The following is a 17,527-nucleotide window of genomic DNA, read 5'->3' as shown; positions in this document are numbered from 1 at the left end:
CCTCTTTTGAGGTTTGGCATTTGCTTATGGCTGACAGTCTTATTTGTTTTACCATGTCAGACATAAAGCATGACATAAATACTAAAAACGTCCCATGAGCTCCTGCTGGTTGGAGCCAAGCAGCTGCTGATACTGATTGTCTGCGTACAAACGTCAGTTCAACATAGATGTCAAATCATACTTGTTTTACATGAGTTACATCTTGGAATAGTCATTAAAAATAAATGAGGACTATGAACAAAAGCCTAACAAACACAGATCCACATGTCCGTGTGTTGCTTACTCATAGGCTCAAACACACACAGACACATAAACCCATTTATATTAAGTCTATCTGTGAATGATACAACGTTAAAATGATCACCCCCCCCCCCCCCCCTTGCAGTCTGTTTGTCTGTCTCTTTCAGCTGGAGGGTCTGCCTGTTTTGCAGCCAGTCTATTTGTGTCAGGGTGTCTGCGTTTTCCTCCTCTCATCCGATGCTGTGCTGCTCTCTTTCCCCCCGTAACCATGGAAATGAGATCAACATGCAAATACCTGAGCACACTCGCTAAGGCTGTGTGATAGAAGATGCAAATTGCATTTCCGCTTGTAGGATTACACACCCACACACACAGATGCACACTCAGACGTATATACACACGCACACACAAACGTAAGCACACCCACCTGCAGTCCAGCACTTTTCTCAGCACATTACACTACAGCCAGACTGGAATTATTATGTGAAGTAATGTTACTGAACCTCAAATCAAAACGAATACAAATATATTTAAGTTTAAGTAATTAAAAAAATAATAAAATACAGATATTTTTACATTGCTTTTTAATTACTGTTCCTATTAATATAAAAAATAATAATGCAATGTTGGGATTTAATTTAAATGTCAAGTTAAATGTATCAAGAAGTGATAAAACTGATAAAGCTGCATTAGTTCATTTTTGATCATTAGGCGGCAGAAAACCTCAGAACAACCTAACACTGTATTATAAAGCTGATTAAATCTACTGGAAGTCATAGCAACAGGTGACCAAATAAAATGCACCATTACCTTAAATAAAATTAGAATTTCTCTGGGAAACATCTGGGATTATATAAGTGTACAAACCAAAAAAATATAAAGATCTAGTTGTTTTAAGAATTTTTAACTCAGAAATGCTACAATTATGATTTTAAAGGCATACTATGTAGGATTTGCCAGCCATTCAAGGGTGCAAAAGAGAAAAAAAGAAAAATTGCTTGATTACTGTAACTCATTCCCAGGTCCTCAGATATTTCCACTTTGGGTTTGTGAAAATACAGTCAGAGGGCCGGGTCTCTGCAGATATAGACACCACATCAGTGGGTCATAAGTGATGATTGAGAGGGGTTATTTTTATATGAGTGTTTCTTTTTTAGTAAAAGGACAAATATGAAATTGGAAATAACATGTTCTTCTACAAATAAAATAAACAAAGGTTGGAGGCGGATTTAACAAACATGAATTCTCTGCCTTTTGTGGTTCTTGTGACTGCTCGTTTAAAGTCCCTTTATTACAAGAATCATTCAAACGTGGCCTTGAGCTGGTTAAATCATGAAGGGTGCCAAACTCCCCTGCACGCCTCATGGAGTTTAATCTCCATCCTCACCGCCTCGCGTTTCATTGAGGTCTCTTTTTTTATGAATGAACGGCAGAAGAGGAAAGGGGACGGGAAACTGGCTGATTTGTGATAGGCTGCTGTCTGTTGACGTCACCTCCGCCGTGACGCGCTGCACCCATTCATAAAAAAAGGAAAAAACTGAAACAACCCAGAGAAGGCACACTCGGAAGAGGGAGAAAGAAAGAGCTGACAGGACTGAGTGTGAAGAGTACAGTGCGCGGAATGATGCGCGGATAGAGGACAAGCGCAAAAGGGAATCCACCGCAGGATCCGCACGTCTGGAGGGCGGTGGGGACACAGAAAGGGAGATAAGCGACAGTGAAGCCTACACACGCAGCCTGAAACGACGTGCGATGGAGGACCTGGGCGAGATGGACTGCCCTGTGCTGAAGCGGTTCCTGAAGGAGGACAGCGCCAAGTGCCTGCTGTTGGACTGCCGCTCCTTCCTCGCCTTCAGCGCGGGGCACATCCGGGGCGCAGTCAACGCTCGCTGTAACACCATCGTCCGTCGTAGGGCCAAGGGCTCCGTGCTGAGCCTGGACCAGATACTGGCCGGGGACGAAGAGGTCCGGGGCCGTCTTCGCTCCGGGATGTACTCCGCGGCGGTGCTGTACGATGAGAGGACGCCGGACTCGGACACGGTGAAGGAGGACAGCACTCTGACTGTGGTGCTCAACGCGCTGTGCAGGGACTCCTCCGGCACACACATATACCTGCTCAAAGGTAAAGCTGTGCTCTAGTATTACACAATGGAACCTTTGCATTTAATGTTAAAAGTCGCTTATCCTTTACCTTACAGAGCAGTAAAGAGGTATGAAAATGATAACAACAGCTTAGAAATTACAGCTGTAGTAGTGATAACCCAAAAAATGTCTGTTTAATTGTTAAATGCAGCCTTTAAATTGGGCTTCTTCTTAAATAAGCCCAGAGAATGAAAATAATGATTTGAAGATTATAATGTTTTGATTAATGATGATGTTTTGATAGTTTTAAGGATGTAAATGGAACAAAATTGCCAATGATAATAATAACATCCCCAATTTCATTAATCGCCTGGTTTCAGTAGATATGGCACCAACCTATTTTGGACATTTTACTTTTCATGCAACATAATCTGTGTTATTTTATTGTTTTTGTATCTGCTTGGCAGCATATAAACCAGAGATTCTAAGGTGGCTATTGTGCTCACTGCCTGCTCTAATTTTATGCAGCAGTGTAGGTTTTTTTTTTTTAACATTATACACACTCATTCAGTCACTCACAGCTACACACATTCACACACAGACCAATGGCCGTGAGCTGAGCGAATGAGGTAATGCTGATGCGTAGAAGCCACATCAAACCAGAGGGACTTACAGGACGCACAAGATCCTTTCAGAAGCCCGATTTGGCTAAATCGCAGATGGAAGGCTGTAAAAATCTATAATCAACCCTCGAATTACCCTCCAGACTATTTTTAGACTACAGGAAATCTGACAACCCAAAGCTGCTGCAAGCTGTGGCGCATTCTTCTTCTTCTTTTTTGTGCATCCTAATGACGCAGGCGCCTTGAAGCGCAGGAGTGTATGCGAGTGTATGTAGCTTCTAAAGATGGCATTTTCCCAGTTAATCTGGCATGATCCCCTTGGCTGCAGAGAGCAATGGTCAGCCTGCAGATGTATAAAAAAAGCAAAGGGATGATGAAATTGTTTTCAAATCCAGAGCAGTAGACACAGGATGGACTGTTTAATAGACTTTGTTCAGGCACTCTGAATGTAGTAGAGTAAATCCTGGTGCAGATTGTGCTGGGACATTAATGTGGGTTACAATGCTTCTTTTGTCCTTAAGTATACTTCTATAGTAACAAAAATAAACCTCTATTTCTGTAATTCTCCTGGAAGATCTTTAAGTCTGTCTGTGGTCCTCAGCAGTGTTTGAATCTCTCATTGTTTCTCATATAATTTAAGATGTACTATAGTCCATTGGCAAGACCAAATCCCTGCATTTAATGCATTATATTTGATCATGATGTCTCTTTTCCAGGTGGCTATGACAGATTTTTCACAGAGTACCCTGAGTATTGTTTAAAGACCAAATCCTTACCGCCCCTCACCAACCAGTCCAGCATTGACTCTGCATGTTCGTCTTGTGGGACGCCACATCATGACCAGGTAAGACACAGCAGGAGACAGACAAGCCCGTCTTATCTAGTGTCAACATGATGTGGTTTATGTGCAAGCTGCTACTGAATGTGTGCAATTAATTGTTAAGGCTGCAGCTAAAAGAGTGTTCTCGTTCAGTGATGTGGAAAATAATGGCAAATGTCATAAAGCAACATATAGCATATGTCTTAAAAGTGCTTACTTAGTCAGAGGATGTAACAGAAAAAAATAGAACGTTTGTCCTTAATGAGTAAATGGTTAAACCTGTACCAATCTGCATTGTCCAAACAGAAACATATTCATGTCAAAGTTTCCAATTTCAGCTTCTCATCCTGCAAAAGTCAACTTCGCTTGCACACATTTACAGAGAGCCTCCATGTGCAAACACTGGAAGTTATTTGCTTTGCACCTCAACTGTTGTCACTTTCTCACGTTCGTTCATCCGCATTTCCCCTTCCAGTTACACGTTTCGTCAGTCTAAAGGCCATCCTACAAAAGGCAAACTGATGGGAAAATCTGCCCGAAATTCTTTTTTTGTTTTAACAAAAAAAAAGAAAAACTATAGTTCTTTGTATCTTACGTATGCATACGGATAGTTCACCATTGATTCACCTCTGCATCACTTCCTGTGGCCGTGTGGCCTCGTTTTGTTGGACGGTCTTCTCTTTGAGCCTGCAGATTTCATGCAATGTTCACAGGTCACATGTGGTGTGGGTTTAATTCCCCCGGAACGCATGAGGAGAGAGAGAGAGAGAGATGCAGACAATCCTGCCTCTGTATGTTCCCTAAGAAAAATGTTTGATAGTCTCAGCCATTCCAGGAATCCTGAAGCTTCCTGTTGCAGCACAGAAATGATGGGCTGGGTGGAAGAGCTAGTTGGATATCTCACTCAGTTTTTTTTTTTCCCTCTCACCCTCCACCCCCCCCTCTCCTCGCATTACATCTCTTAGCGGTATTGATCATTTCCTGACGCTGTGTCAGTACCGAGGTCGTCAGCGGCAGTGACATAAACAGACAGAGCCCTCGTCAATAAGTCTCACTACCGGTATAGACTGCCAACCAACCGTCAGATCTGATCGAACGCAAAACAATACTTTTACATCAGAATATGCTTTGTGATTTGTTTGATAATAAACTCGAAAAGACTACTGAATTGATACATGAATTTTTATTAATATATTTACTTTTCTTCTCTTCACCATGTAAGCGTTAAGTTTTGGATTGTGAAGGGTGGCAGCTGTTGGTGATGGCTCGGGCCTTTAAATGTTACTCCCAGTAATTCATATTTTTAACCAAAACAGCAACATGTTTGTGTTCTGTGAGATACTGCCCTTTTCCAGGAAATGAAACAAACTTCATGTCCCCAGCCGATGCTCTGTTAGCTGACAGTATGTACCGTACTTAATGCGGTAGCACGGTCTGCTTTCGCTGCGTTCGAACAGCTGTGCATATTTTTAATCTGCATCTTTTTCTCAGTCAGTTCATCAAACATGCAGGTCCTAGAGTCAGAGATGTTTCTATATGGGGAAATAACGTGCCCTGAATCACACTAAGTGGCTCATATCAAATGACCCTGCAGTAATCACACAGATAACAAGCTACCACTGTCTGATGATAGGCTTGGTGTGTGATTAACAAAATGTTTAAGCAAGGTCATGCTTGTACTGAAGTCCTCTGGCGTCTGGACTCCGCTGCTAACCGACACAGGGAATTCTTTGTCTTATCATTTAAGCTGTTTTTCATTTAAGCAAATTATATCCAAATTACATTGGGTCAGGAGATATTTCTCTATGTAATGACTCAATGGACTGACTGACTGTGTGAATTATGAATAAACTGCCTCAGACCAGAGAACTGGCCTCATCACTGCTGTTTCATGAAGTAATAATTATTCATCATTGTCCCTTCTGTCCTTGGTCCAGGGTGGTCCAGTTGAGATCCTCCCGTTCCTCTACCTAGGCAGCGCCCTCCACGCCTCAAAGAAAGAGGTTTTGGACAGCATTGGGATCTCGGCCTTGCTGAACGTGTCCGCCGACTGTCCCAACCACTTTGAAGGGGCGTACCAGTACAAATGTATTCCCGTGGAAGACAACCATAAAGAGGACATCAGCTGCTGGTTTCTGGAGGCTATTGAGTTCATAGGTCAGTGAGTTAAGTGTGTGACCTTCATGTGTGTCTGTGTGTGGCATTTTAGCGGAACAAATCACTCCCATGTTGGATAATTGCATATAATAGAACCTTGTGCTGTAAGTGGTACGTTTTTAGATCATACTGAAAGAGTTCGTCTTAGTTAAATTTGTTTGTTAATCTTGGTGGAATGTTTTTTTTTTTTTTTGGTCATGTCTGTTTTCAAAGTCATGCTAATAATAATGAGAAGACATATATAGGAGTGCAATTAAATATTATTTTCATTATCAATTAGTTCACAGATTATTTTCTCCATTAAACTTTTTTTTTGTAGAAAACAGCAGTAAAATGTGAAAAATGATCATCACATTTCCTACAGCCCAAGATGATGCTATTATATGTCTTGTTCTGTCCAACCAACAATTATTGTAATATAGGACAAATTAAAAATATTTGGGAAGCTGAAACCAGTAAATATTTGGCAATTTTGCTTGAAAATTGACTCAAACAATTATAGATAATATAGATTAATGTAGATAAATATAGATAATTACTTTAAATTGACTCTCTCTTGTTGCAGGTTTAGATGTATGTTTATCTTTGTTTTTCATTATTAAGATATTTATTACATCTGATCCAGTTAGAGGTGCAACAGTTAGGCGATTAATTGATTAGTTGATCAAAAAGAAATTAGTTGCTGACTATTTTCATAATCAATTCATTTGCAGTTTTAGCAATCTTGGCTCATCACTGCTCATGCTAACTTACCACCAGTCTTCTTAAATACCAAACCAACCAAAACTGTCAAGTGCATCACTTCTTGTTATTATTTCCAAGTAGTCCTTCATCACACACCTTTCTGCAGACTTTGCAGAGGCAGCAAAAGAAAGTACCCACCAAACAAACAATGTCCAATCAATTGTCTCTCTGCAGCATAATTTGTGTCTGTGCATATTAAATAGACAGGTGTGTGACTTGCTTTCACTTTGCAGATCTATACTGCATGTAGACATTGTTTGCGGTTTCTGTGCTGTGAGTGTATGTTCATGAGTCTGTGTGTGCGTATGTGTGTGTAGGTGCTGGTATGCGTCATAGTTAGCTGCTGTGGGACCAGAGTCTGACTCATCCGCTGTTACCGGGTGAACAGACGCTGTGCTGGAGTTACCTGAAATCTGTCTCTTTGCGTTTGAGAGACAAATGTAGACATCTGAAAAGCAGGGCAACACACACAAGGAATGAGAGTTCGGGGAGGCTGTTGTTATCAACGGCGAATCTGCGCATGTTGAGAAATGCCAGCAATTATTTCAGAAAGGTCACGGGGTGTGCTGGATTCAAAGCAGTAATTTTATGTTCATACTGCAGCATGGCCAGATGTGGTGGAAAATTAGATTAAATTAATCAACATGAAAAAATATGAAGTTCCTCCATTATCTTCTTCTTGTTTTGTGCTTCCCATTTCCTGACCGTTGCTGGGAAAATTGAGTTACTGTAAGCGCTTTAATCAAACTATTACCTAAATGTGGTTATTCACAGTAAGGAATCAATAGCATGTGCCTAAACGTGCTGAAAGAGGCAGAGACATAAATAGGACAAGGGAGGAAGTGTGAAGAGGCTGATGACTCAAATTTTTTTTGCGCTTGCGTGTTTCAGTTCGATTTGCTGCTTTCTCACTTTGAGATTGGTTACTGGTTTGACTCTACTTAGAGGGGAAGGCATGAGAAAGTGGAGGAGAAAACGAGCTTGAGGCAAAGTCTTACTGTGCATCTGTTGTGTTTAAAATACTTGGTGGCTGTCAAAAAAAAAAGAAAAAAACAGAATAAAATTCCACTTAGAGGAAGTTTGTTTGTTAAGAGCTAAGCTTCAACTCTGTTAGGCTACATTCAAATGGAACTTTTCTCACCTTTAAATAAATTAACTGAACGGAAAGATAAAAAGATTACCCTAAATAAACTGCTACAATCATGCATGAACCTTTTTGCTTAGAGATTAAAAACAGGGAAAACTTTAAGTTCACTTCACTTTCATTGCCTATTAAGGAAACTGAGGTTGCAAAACAGTCTACAGCTGAAGCTCATGGTAAGTCATCCTGAGGGGTGACATGAATCTCAAAACCACACATTTCACCCAGTTTGTCATCAGAGTCTTTAGGGTACATTTTCTGTGAACTGTGAATGTCGGTACAAACTTGCCCGTGGCATTAGAGGACAAAAAGTAGAGAGTAGATCACCAAAGTTACGAGGATTTATCAACTGGCTAGCGTGGATATCTGTATCCAATCCATGGCAAGCCATCCAATAGCGATCTTTCAATCTGGAGATTTTTGTAGCAGACTTTAAATTCTATTGATTGTCAATGGAAACCTCTGACCTCTGACCTTCTCTCTCCTCAGACTCAGTACGGGACTCTAGTGGGCGAGTGTTGGTCCATTGTCAAGCAGGCATCTCCCGCTCCGCCACCATCTGCCTGGCCTATCTGATGAAGAGGAAGCGAGTGCGTTTGGATGAAGCCTTCGAGTTTGTGCGTCGGCGTCGCAGCATAATTTCTCCAAACTTCAGCTTCATGGGACAGCTGCTGCAGTTCGAGTCGCAGCTCCTCGCCACCTCGTGCGCCGCCGAAGCAGCCGTCACAGTGAGCCCACTGCTTGGACCCAAGTCCTCAACGACCACCACCTCGACGTCGGCCACGCCTACCTCTCCGTTCATTTTCAACTTCCCAGTTTCCGTGGTGAACTCGGCCTATCTGCACCACAGCCCGATCACGACCTCCCCTGGCTGCTGATGGAAAGCCAATCGCATCCCCCACCCTGACAAACTAACTGAGCACAGACTGGGCTGCCATTGGCTGGAAGAGCTGTCAGTCTTACTGACCCCTGCACAAGCTTCCAGGGCAGGGAGGTGAGAAGCATCACGGTGCCTGATTAAAAACTCAAAGATTGAAAAAAAAAACTTTTTAAAGTTCAGAAACCAGCCAACACTCCTTCCGTTTTAAGATTTATTTACATTGACCAAAAATGAACTGGCTTTCAAAACTTGTTTCGATAAACAAGTTACAAGTGAACGGAGTGTTGGACTGACGTGTACTGAAGATACACCCTCTTCCTTGGAAAAACAAAAACAACAACAACATGCACAGAGGCACACTGACACACAAACACTGGCACAGAGAGGCATGAGCAGCAGCAAACACCCACTCTCTCTCTCTCTCTCTCTCTCTCTCTCTCTCTCTCTCTCTCTTTCTCTCCCTCTGCCTCACACACATACATTCATGACTGAATAAGCTCAGTATGAAGACAGGGTCTGTTGCTATGGCGACAACAGGTCTTTAGGAGAGGAGATGGACACAGGAAGGAAGGAAGAATTTTAAGCACCCGCTCTTTCCCCTTTGGGTGTCCCTCCTGTTGCCGGACAAAAGAGATGGATGGAATAAAGGGGAGGAGACGGTGATAGAAAGCAGGAGGCTCTTCAGTGACAGGTGCTCTGCCGGCGATCCGACCGGAGCTTCCTGTCTTTCATACGTCCTCTTCCTCTCGCTGTCCCCCCTCCAACCCCTCACACCTTCCTCTCATCTCCTTTTCATCCTTTTATATTCCTTCTCTCCTCCTCCTCTCATCTCTGCCTCTCATCTTCACCCTGTTCGCCCCCTCTCCTCTGCTCCTCATCTCCTGACTGAAGAGAGGCTAAATAAATGAATTAAGATGCCAAATAAAGGCCATGGCCCTCGTAAATGGACTGGGAAACCCCACTGCAGGCCCCTGATATACACTGTAGGAAAAGCCCTTCTGTTACATCTCAAAAAAACAAAAACAAAAAGTTTTGGACCAGAGGGTAAACTTTGGAGCATAGTGGCTCTGGAAGACAGTCACTTAAAGGACCTTGCTGGTGTTTTTGTATCTTTTAATCCATTATAAATGATCCATTCTTTACTGTCAACTAGTTTCCAAAACACACAGAACTTGACGGCGTGGTGTTTATGTTCATACTGGACTCAAATCAACTGAAAAGTCCCTTGAAAAATTATAATTTTTTTTTTAAGTTAATGAGCTAAAATGTACATCACCAACAAATGGTCTTTTAAGATGTCCGTGCCTTGTTCATGAAGGTATCCCATGGATTTAGGCTTCTCTGGATTTGCCAGTGGAACACTTTTTTTTTTCTTGGCTGCTAGGAAGCAGATTTCTGAATGTTAGTCAGACTTTAAAAAAAGTCAACATTTCAACAGTGCAGTACAGACCTCTTTCTTCATCTCTACTTGCGATGGACATAGACACACAGACACAACATGCTGTATTTGGTAGGTGTAAGCCCATATTAGGTGTCAGACTCAAACAAGACCAAACATCAGGGAGCCTCAGTGTTGTTCCTTGTGAGGGGAATCCAGGAAGAAATATATGCTGAAAGTAAGAGAAGAAAACTTTGTGCTTTGAGGTCATAATCCAACAGGAAGTTGCCCTTATAAGTCAGTTCATTCATCCAAGCCCTGATGTGAATGAACACAAGCACACACACACACACAATCATAACTCTTCTCTGTTTTTCAAAATGGTCCACAGTTCTTTTCGTAGCACTCTGAAGTCTCGCAATACTGTCCTTTACAATTCATTCAAGGAAAAAACCACAATAGCAATGACTTTTTAGGACATCACACCAACCATCGCTTCATTGGATGAGACAATGTTTGTATTGCTTCTGCTTCTGACCAGGCTAAGCTCCACATTCTGTACTAGACATCCAAAGGCACAAAGTCCAATCATGGTTGCTTTTATACCTGGATCCTGATGTACATACAACACACACACACACACACAGTTTCAAAAAAACAAATCTTTCTCTGTTTTTAAAGATTGTTGACACCTATCTCTGTAGCACTTTGAAGTGATGCAATACTGTATTTATGATTTATGACTGATTTGTATATGGTAGACTGGCTAGAGCTTTCATAAAGACATTTTGTAGAGAGAGAGAGAGAGACATAGGGAGAGAAAGAAAAGAGAGCCAGCCAGTGAAAAACGCAATACTTTGTACACATCTGTCTGTCTGTCTGTCCGTCTGCCTCTCTGTGTTAGTCCAGCTGTCTAGACTGTCTCGCTGTCTGGTCAGTGCTGTTTACCCATGGCAATATCAATCTTCCACTTGGACATTTATATAAATATATATTAAAAAATGAAAAAAAAATGAAAAAACAATTTTCCCTCAATTTTATTGTGGAATGAATTATCTGTGCATTTATTTATTACTGAAGATCCACTGTTGAATAAACAATGTTCTTAATTAAGCTGTATGTGCATTCTTTGTATGATACACAATATGAATATACACAATTTGACGGAAGGCTATCATACAGAAGTTACAGTGAAGAATAATATGTTTGTGTTAATTGATTTATTCTGCGTAATGTAGGAATTAATACACTGAAAATTGGAAGTATAGTAGATGATGCGCGATGTAGATTTACTTTTCAAAGAAAAAGACGTCATTGAATAAGTCATTGAATCACAAGTGCCAGTTCTTATAAGTCATACCACTTTCATTCCAATTAATTATAAATAAAGTTGTCCAAAATAATCCTAGGAGGCAGAGCTCGAAGACAAAATGCAGCCTGTCACATACCTTCAAGGCAGTGGACACAATACCAGTAGCGCCTGTAGGAGCTGATGTTGCATGGGCCAAGATTTTTGATTTCTTTATTGATTAAGATCATATTTTACATTGAATTTTATGGGAAATAGTAAATTGTATATGTAGGTAAATAGGTAAAGTGCAAAGAAAACTAAAAAAAAAAAAAAAAAAATCACATATTGCTACAGTATAAATGCATTTCTCTAAGTCTTCTTTATGTGATATCGAACAACAAAATCCTCTTAAACAGATATTTGTTTACATGATAAAATGGACTGAGTGTTATCTGTGTCCCTTAAAACAACAGAAAGGAATGTTAGTTTGCAGCACCATCCAGTGGAGAGACTATGCAATTATCCTTTTGCAGCCTTTCTCAGATGATGACAGCCATGAAACATGACAAAGCACTAACTTAGCAACCAGCAACGGCTCCCAGTTAAACTACTACAGCTGCACATGGGTGGTCCGTTAGCCACTCTCTCATACAGTGCCACAGAGGACTGAATATGCAGGCTGAGGCAACATAACAACATGCTTTTTACACTTTCACCCGAAAAAATAGAGGAACAGGAATGTTCATGTAAAGAAGGACTGAGGACAGATGGGTAACTACACTGTCGTGAAGATTTCAGATTTCAAAGCCACATTCGACAACTCAGAAATAATGCCTAAATCCTAAGGTTTAATAATCACAAAAACTGCAAAATTACTGACTCACAGACTTGTGAGCAGTACACAATAAAGTACGCCCTAACACACTGGACAGAAATGCCAAAGAGAAACCCCATAATTCCCAAAGGTTCAGGGGTTGTTTTTATAGACTTTATCCCACTTCATATGTAGGAAGACATTTGGACATGGGTGGCAGCTTTACAGCTTTCACCACGACAATTATTTCTTCTTCACGGTTTACATCCTTAACGTCATTGTCACAGCAGACTCTTTTTTGGCCTAGGCCCCCGTAACAGGGTGTCGCCAATACCTTTTCTTTCTCTGCACCGAGGCCCTTCACTGGTAGTACGTAACATGTTGGAAGTTCACATCACACTCTCGCTATGCAGACAGCCTGCCTGAGTCATGGTGCAGCACGATTCTCACCAAAGCATCATCCTTTAATCCAATAAAAACTAATACAACAAAATTCAATTAAATTCTAATCAATTCAAATCCATGTAAATCATTTCAATGAAAAGCAGTTCAGAGACGGAAAGAGCAAAGGGAGGAAGCACGAGAGACACTATAGAAAAAGCTAAGTGAGGAGCTGGAGGAAGTAATGGAGAAGCTATGGGAGGAAAATCTATAGGAGGCAGAAGTAGGGGAGGAGGAAAGCTGGAGGAGGCTCTAAATAAGCAGCAAGAGGGAAGAAGCCAAAAGTGTAGTGTTGGTCAATCTAAAGGTAGACACATACAACCTGTTCCACACAAGGGATAAAGGACGATGGGGACGACATGGCCATGGACCTGCTGGACCACATCCCTGCTTATTTGGGTTAGGGTTTCCTTCCTTCTTAAGGAAACAGCTGGCTCCAGTCCGGCCCTTTTAGGTTTCAATTTCAACATCCAAGATGGATTACGAGAACGGTTGATTGGGTCTGTTTATCTGTGAGGATATTGATGATCTTCCTTTTTCTCACCATCTCGATTTACTATCCAAATGAGTGTTTGAGCTGATAAATTGCAGCGTTTCTTCCTGTTCTTGGATTGACCGAGCTGCCAAACGATTTTATCCTCCCGGCCGTTCATCTCCTGGCAAACAAAGAAAATCAATTGAAAGGCACAGGAAACAGAATGAATTGGAGTTTTAAGACACTTAAGCACCTCCATAATCTCAGACAAGAAAACAATAAAAGCTTTTGATGAACCATGTTGGTCTTCTGCACTGATACCCAGAGATTCCACTTTATGGTCATTTTTGAGGATGCGGTTTGTATTACTTACTTACAATACCTTTAGAGAATATACATGAATGAAATGACTTTAAAGATTAATGACAAAAAAAAAGAATACAGTGGCAAGATGAATTTAAAAGCACATCCTGTTAAATAACCATTTGTTGTGAATAAGACTTTAATACAAAATACACTTTGTTAAGTTCTTTTATTAAGGATTTTCTTCTGTACAAGAGTGAGGAGTTTCTCTGTTCCACATGTTAGCTGGTCAGCAGCTCTGTCTGTACAACAGGAGGTCGAACATTACTAACGAGCAAATGTGTTCTTTAAACCGGTGGCTTTTGGTAAAAGGCAAGTCAGAAGGTGAAACACTGATCGACTGAACACACACGCACGCTCACATACACTATTTACAACAAGATGGCTGACTGGCCCTCGAGACAGTTAAGTAGAGACAGACCAGCTAAAACACAATTCAAATAGTTATCACATAAAAAAAAAGTCTTTGAAAAGTCTTTCAAGGACAAAAAGCAAGAAAAATAAACCCAGAATCATCCATAAAATACCCATTAAAAGGCCCATCTGGAGGCGGTTTATTTACAGTCTCACTTAAAACAAAGCCCATGGCTCTCTGTTAATAAATCATAGTGCTGCTGACCTTAATGAAGTCAGCAATATAAACTCCACCTGCTCTGTATATGCCCAGAGAGCTGAAAGCGATGCCAACACCTCCATCTGAAACCTGACTCTGATCAGCGACCACACAAAAGGTGTTAAAACACAGAACAAAAGAAAAAAAGAAAATGAGAGAAGATAACTGACTTTGTAAGGAGAAGCAATAGTGTGATGGATAATGTGCGCATATGAGCAAAGTCCTACAGACAGGAAGAATCTCCATCATCATTTCAGTGTTGTCTTAAAAACAAATACATACAAAAGCCTGCACACTCTGTTAACTGTGTCCCAGTGCCGAATTTTCCTTTTGCAAACTTGTTTTCCATTACAATTTAATTTCAAGCTTATTAGCTTTTTTCATTTTTACTTTAGTCATCAGTTGCTGTTCCTGTCTATTTATTTAATTTTTTTCACTTTTAATTCATTTCCTTTTCACTTTCGGAGCAATGAACCACTCTGTAAATTGCTGAAATGTGCTGCTACTCAAGTGGGACGAGCTGTCACTATCAAATGAGTGGGCGACAACAACAAAAAAAAGGGTTATGCAAAAACATTCAGTCTAATAGTATCAGGGGCAGCTATTTGTTGGCAGTTCATAAAGACTGCCGGCTCAGTTGATGCTCGTTTGCACTTCGCTCAGACCAACGTCATGTTCACCTTGTAAATGCAAATCAGCTGAAATCTGAGTTTGACTTGCACTGTAATGCCAACAGACAGGGTGAAAATAAATCAAATCAAGGAGCTTTGTCAATTCTGACGTTGATTTTGTTACCGATAAAAACAAGCTGTCTCTCTGTGCTAATGCCTGAACTGGGAGAACCTGGAAAAGTGACTTTCAAGACAGTCTACTTGATCTCAAAAACATTTAAGGCCATTCACTTCCCGTTACAAAACAGCTTCATGGAATTTCAAAGACCTTCAGCACTGCTTGACTTCACATGATCAACATGAAAGAGGCTAAACTCTCGCGTGGTCCCGTGTGGTGTACAGTGTGACTAATTAAAAATAATCATAAATAAACCATCAACATAAAAACATGATCAGTATAGTACAGCAGTTCAAGCTTACAGTACGTAGTGTGCGGATTTCGCAAAGCTGTTATGATGTTAGTGTGTTACCATGTCAACAGGTTAATAGATATGTCAAAGCTCATCTTTATGTACAAATTATCCATCATTGGCCTCAGTCAACCTGCAGATTTCTGGTTACATAAATATCTTTTTGAAGCCTGTGACCAGGCTCACTTTTCACATTTGCTAACAATGCTTGAGGAGTGTAAACTCAGGGAGAATCAAAATGACAGATAATGAAAAAACAAAAACAAACAGGAAAACAAAATTGGAATATGCTTCAGAACACAAATAAATAGTACTGTGTAGAAATAAATCCTACTCCATTGCCTTAATGATAAGCAGTACACTACAGTGTACTCAACTGAATACTGCAAGCCAGCAATTCCTCTGTTGCACCACTGGGGGGCATCAACAGTTAAAGGCAAAAGAGGAAAGAGGCGAAAAGGCAGCAATTTCACGTAAACAACAAAAACAGGAAAATGTGGGTCCCTCTGAGAAACACAGAAACACACACAAACATAAGAATGTAGCAGCGGAGAGGTGTTAATGTGTGAATGTTAAGTTGCAAATGACAACATCAGGATTAATCACCTGTTTTTGTTTTGTTTTGTTTTGTTGTTTTCTTTGTCCCATTCAAAATTATTTCTTGTGTTGGTTAAAAGTTCCACACCAAAGGAGGTGATAGAACTAAACTTTCCAACAGCAAGCACTCTGCCTGTTTTCATCTTTTATCTATTAAAGTTCAAACTCTCTTCTCTATTTTTTGTAGTCATCAGAGTTGCCAAGTGCAGCTTTGAGTAAACAGATGAAGTGGAAAAGTACCAGTCTAGTGTATGTATGTGTACATTTATATATATCTGTGTCACGGTTTGGCCTCTTGTGGTCTGTTCTTGTTCTGGTAGAGGCTGACTTATTCTGAGGTGGGCTGAAACAAGCAGCGACTAACATGTTTGACTGTGGGATAGCCCAGGGAAGTTGTTTAACATGTAGCTCCTGTAAGGGCTACGAGATACAGACTCTACAACTAAATGAAATCGAACAGCAAAACCTCAAAATTCTTTGTGGTAACAAAAAGACAGTGTGTAATTGTGCTTAGTCAGATCTTGCTGGCAAAGGTCAAAGTTTTCATTAAGAAAGAAATTAAGTCTCAAAGAGGATATGTCATGCTGGTTTGATGGACAGGTGTCTCAGCCTATCATATTGAGCTACTGTGGCTGCTGTTCGCCCATACAGGTCAGGTAAACAAAACAACACAAAAAAATACTCTTCTTCCCTGTTAGCCTTCACTATATGGACCTCTGACACGCATTGGCAGACGTAGAAGACGATCTGCTGTGGGAAAGCAGCCCGGAGAGGTAGCAGCAGTGGATTGTGGTCTCCTGTTTGTTTTCTGCTTACTGACTTCTGGGTATTTGTCTGCTGCTCACGTTTGTTTCATCACTTCCTCTTCCCTCAGAGCAGAAAACGTGAGAGAGAGAGAGAGTGAGAGAGAGGAGAGAGAGAGAGAGAGAGAGAGAGAGAGAGAGAGAGAGAGAGAGAGAGAGTCCCACTGGTGAAAATATGACAGGCTATAACGCAAAATGCACAACAATAGCTGTCTCTGAACGCAGCCTCAGGGTGTTGTTTTGTTGCCGTGGATGATGCACAAAGCTGAAACAGGACACGATATCCAAACAACATTAAGAACAGGAGGCAGAGCATACAAGCAGTGCAAAGGTGCAAAATCAGGGATGTTTGTTTTACTTTGGACTGTGTCCTGGTCTAATTGCTTCCTTAATTATTTTTAGGATGAAGCCGCAGGCCGGCAAATTTAAAAATTAGCTTACTGGTACACTTCCAGAAATGTTGACAAACCGTTTTCTTTCTCTCCTGCTAAATTAGACCCAGTTAATTAAAGAATCTGATGGATTTTTGCTGCTTTGCACTGACTGTGTATCATCCCCGATACTCAAAGACACCGTCTCCTTGTACTCCTTTTCTTCTTCATCCGCATCCCGTTTCCGTGGGTCGTCTTGACCACGGCCTGGTCAGCACTTCACCTCAACCACCTCAAGTTCAGCTCCACAGACCTTAACTTCAAGGTCTGAAACACGTTCCAGTTCAGCTGTAGCCCTCTAGTGGCTTGAGTCCACTGCAGTCCGGCCTTCTTCAGATCCATGTGTCACTGCATTTTAGGATTTCTGCTCGGAGGCGGCAGCAGGCGCAGGCGGACTCTCCGGTTTCACAATCTGGTAGGTGATCAAGTACTCTGGGTAAGCCTATGGACAAAAAACAAAACAAAACTCAAATAAATATTTTATTTTTAATTTAATTATTGCTATTATTTCATCAGTGATAAGTGATTAATAATTTAAGCCATGTCTTGTAAA

At 40.9% G+C, this 17,527-nt stretch overlaps 2 protein-coding genes across 3 annotated transcripts in view; one reads left to right on the top strand and one right to left on the bottom strand.

Moving 5' to 3' along the window:
* Window positions 1–1,090: 1,090 nt before the first annotated feature.
* Window positions 1,091–11,178, top strand: dusp4 (dual specificity phosphatase 4). Its single transcript, XM_046375597.1, has 4 exons — window positions 1,091–2,362; window positions 3,662–3,789; window positions 5,703–5,922; window positions 8,297–11,178. The coding sequence occupies exons 1-4, from the start codon at window positions 1,993–1,995 to the stop codon at window positions 8,683–8,685; spliced, it is 1,107 nt and encodes a 368-aa protein (XP_046231553.1). The 5' UTR covers window positions 1,091–1,992; the 3' UTR covers window positions 8,686–11,178.
* Window positions 11,179–13,603: 2,425 nt separating this feature from the next.
* The window catches only part of LOC124051205 (poly [ADP-ribose] polymerase tankyrase-1-like), a 74,888-nt gene continuing 70,964 nt past the window's right edge, over window positions 13,604–17,527 (bottom strand). For both annotated transcript variants that reach the window (XM_046374283.1, XM_046374284.1), the window contains one exon: window positions 13,604–17,416. In XM_046374283.1, the coding sequence (XP_046230239.1) occupies window positions 17,330–17,416 (87 nt within the window). In that variant the 3' untranslated portion in view covers window positions 13,604–17,329. The remainder of the gene's footprint in view (window positions 17,417–17,527) is intronic.

Source organism: Scatophagus argus, chromosome 20 (genome assembly GCF_020382885.2).
Source record: "Scatophagus argus isolate fScaArg1 chromosome 20, fScaArg1.pri, whole genome shotgun sequence".
NCBI classification, from domain to species: Eukaryota; Metazoa; Chordata; class Actinopteri; family Scatophagidae; genus Scatophagus; species Scatophagus argus.
The sequence above is the reverse complement of the archived record's forward strand: the minus strand, read 5'-3'. Positions and strand labels throughout refer to the sequence as shown.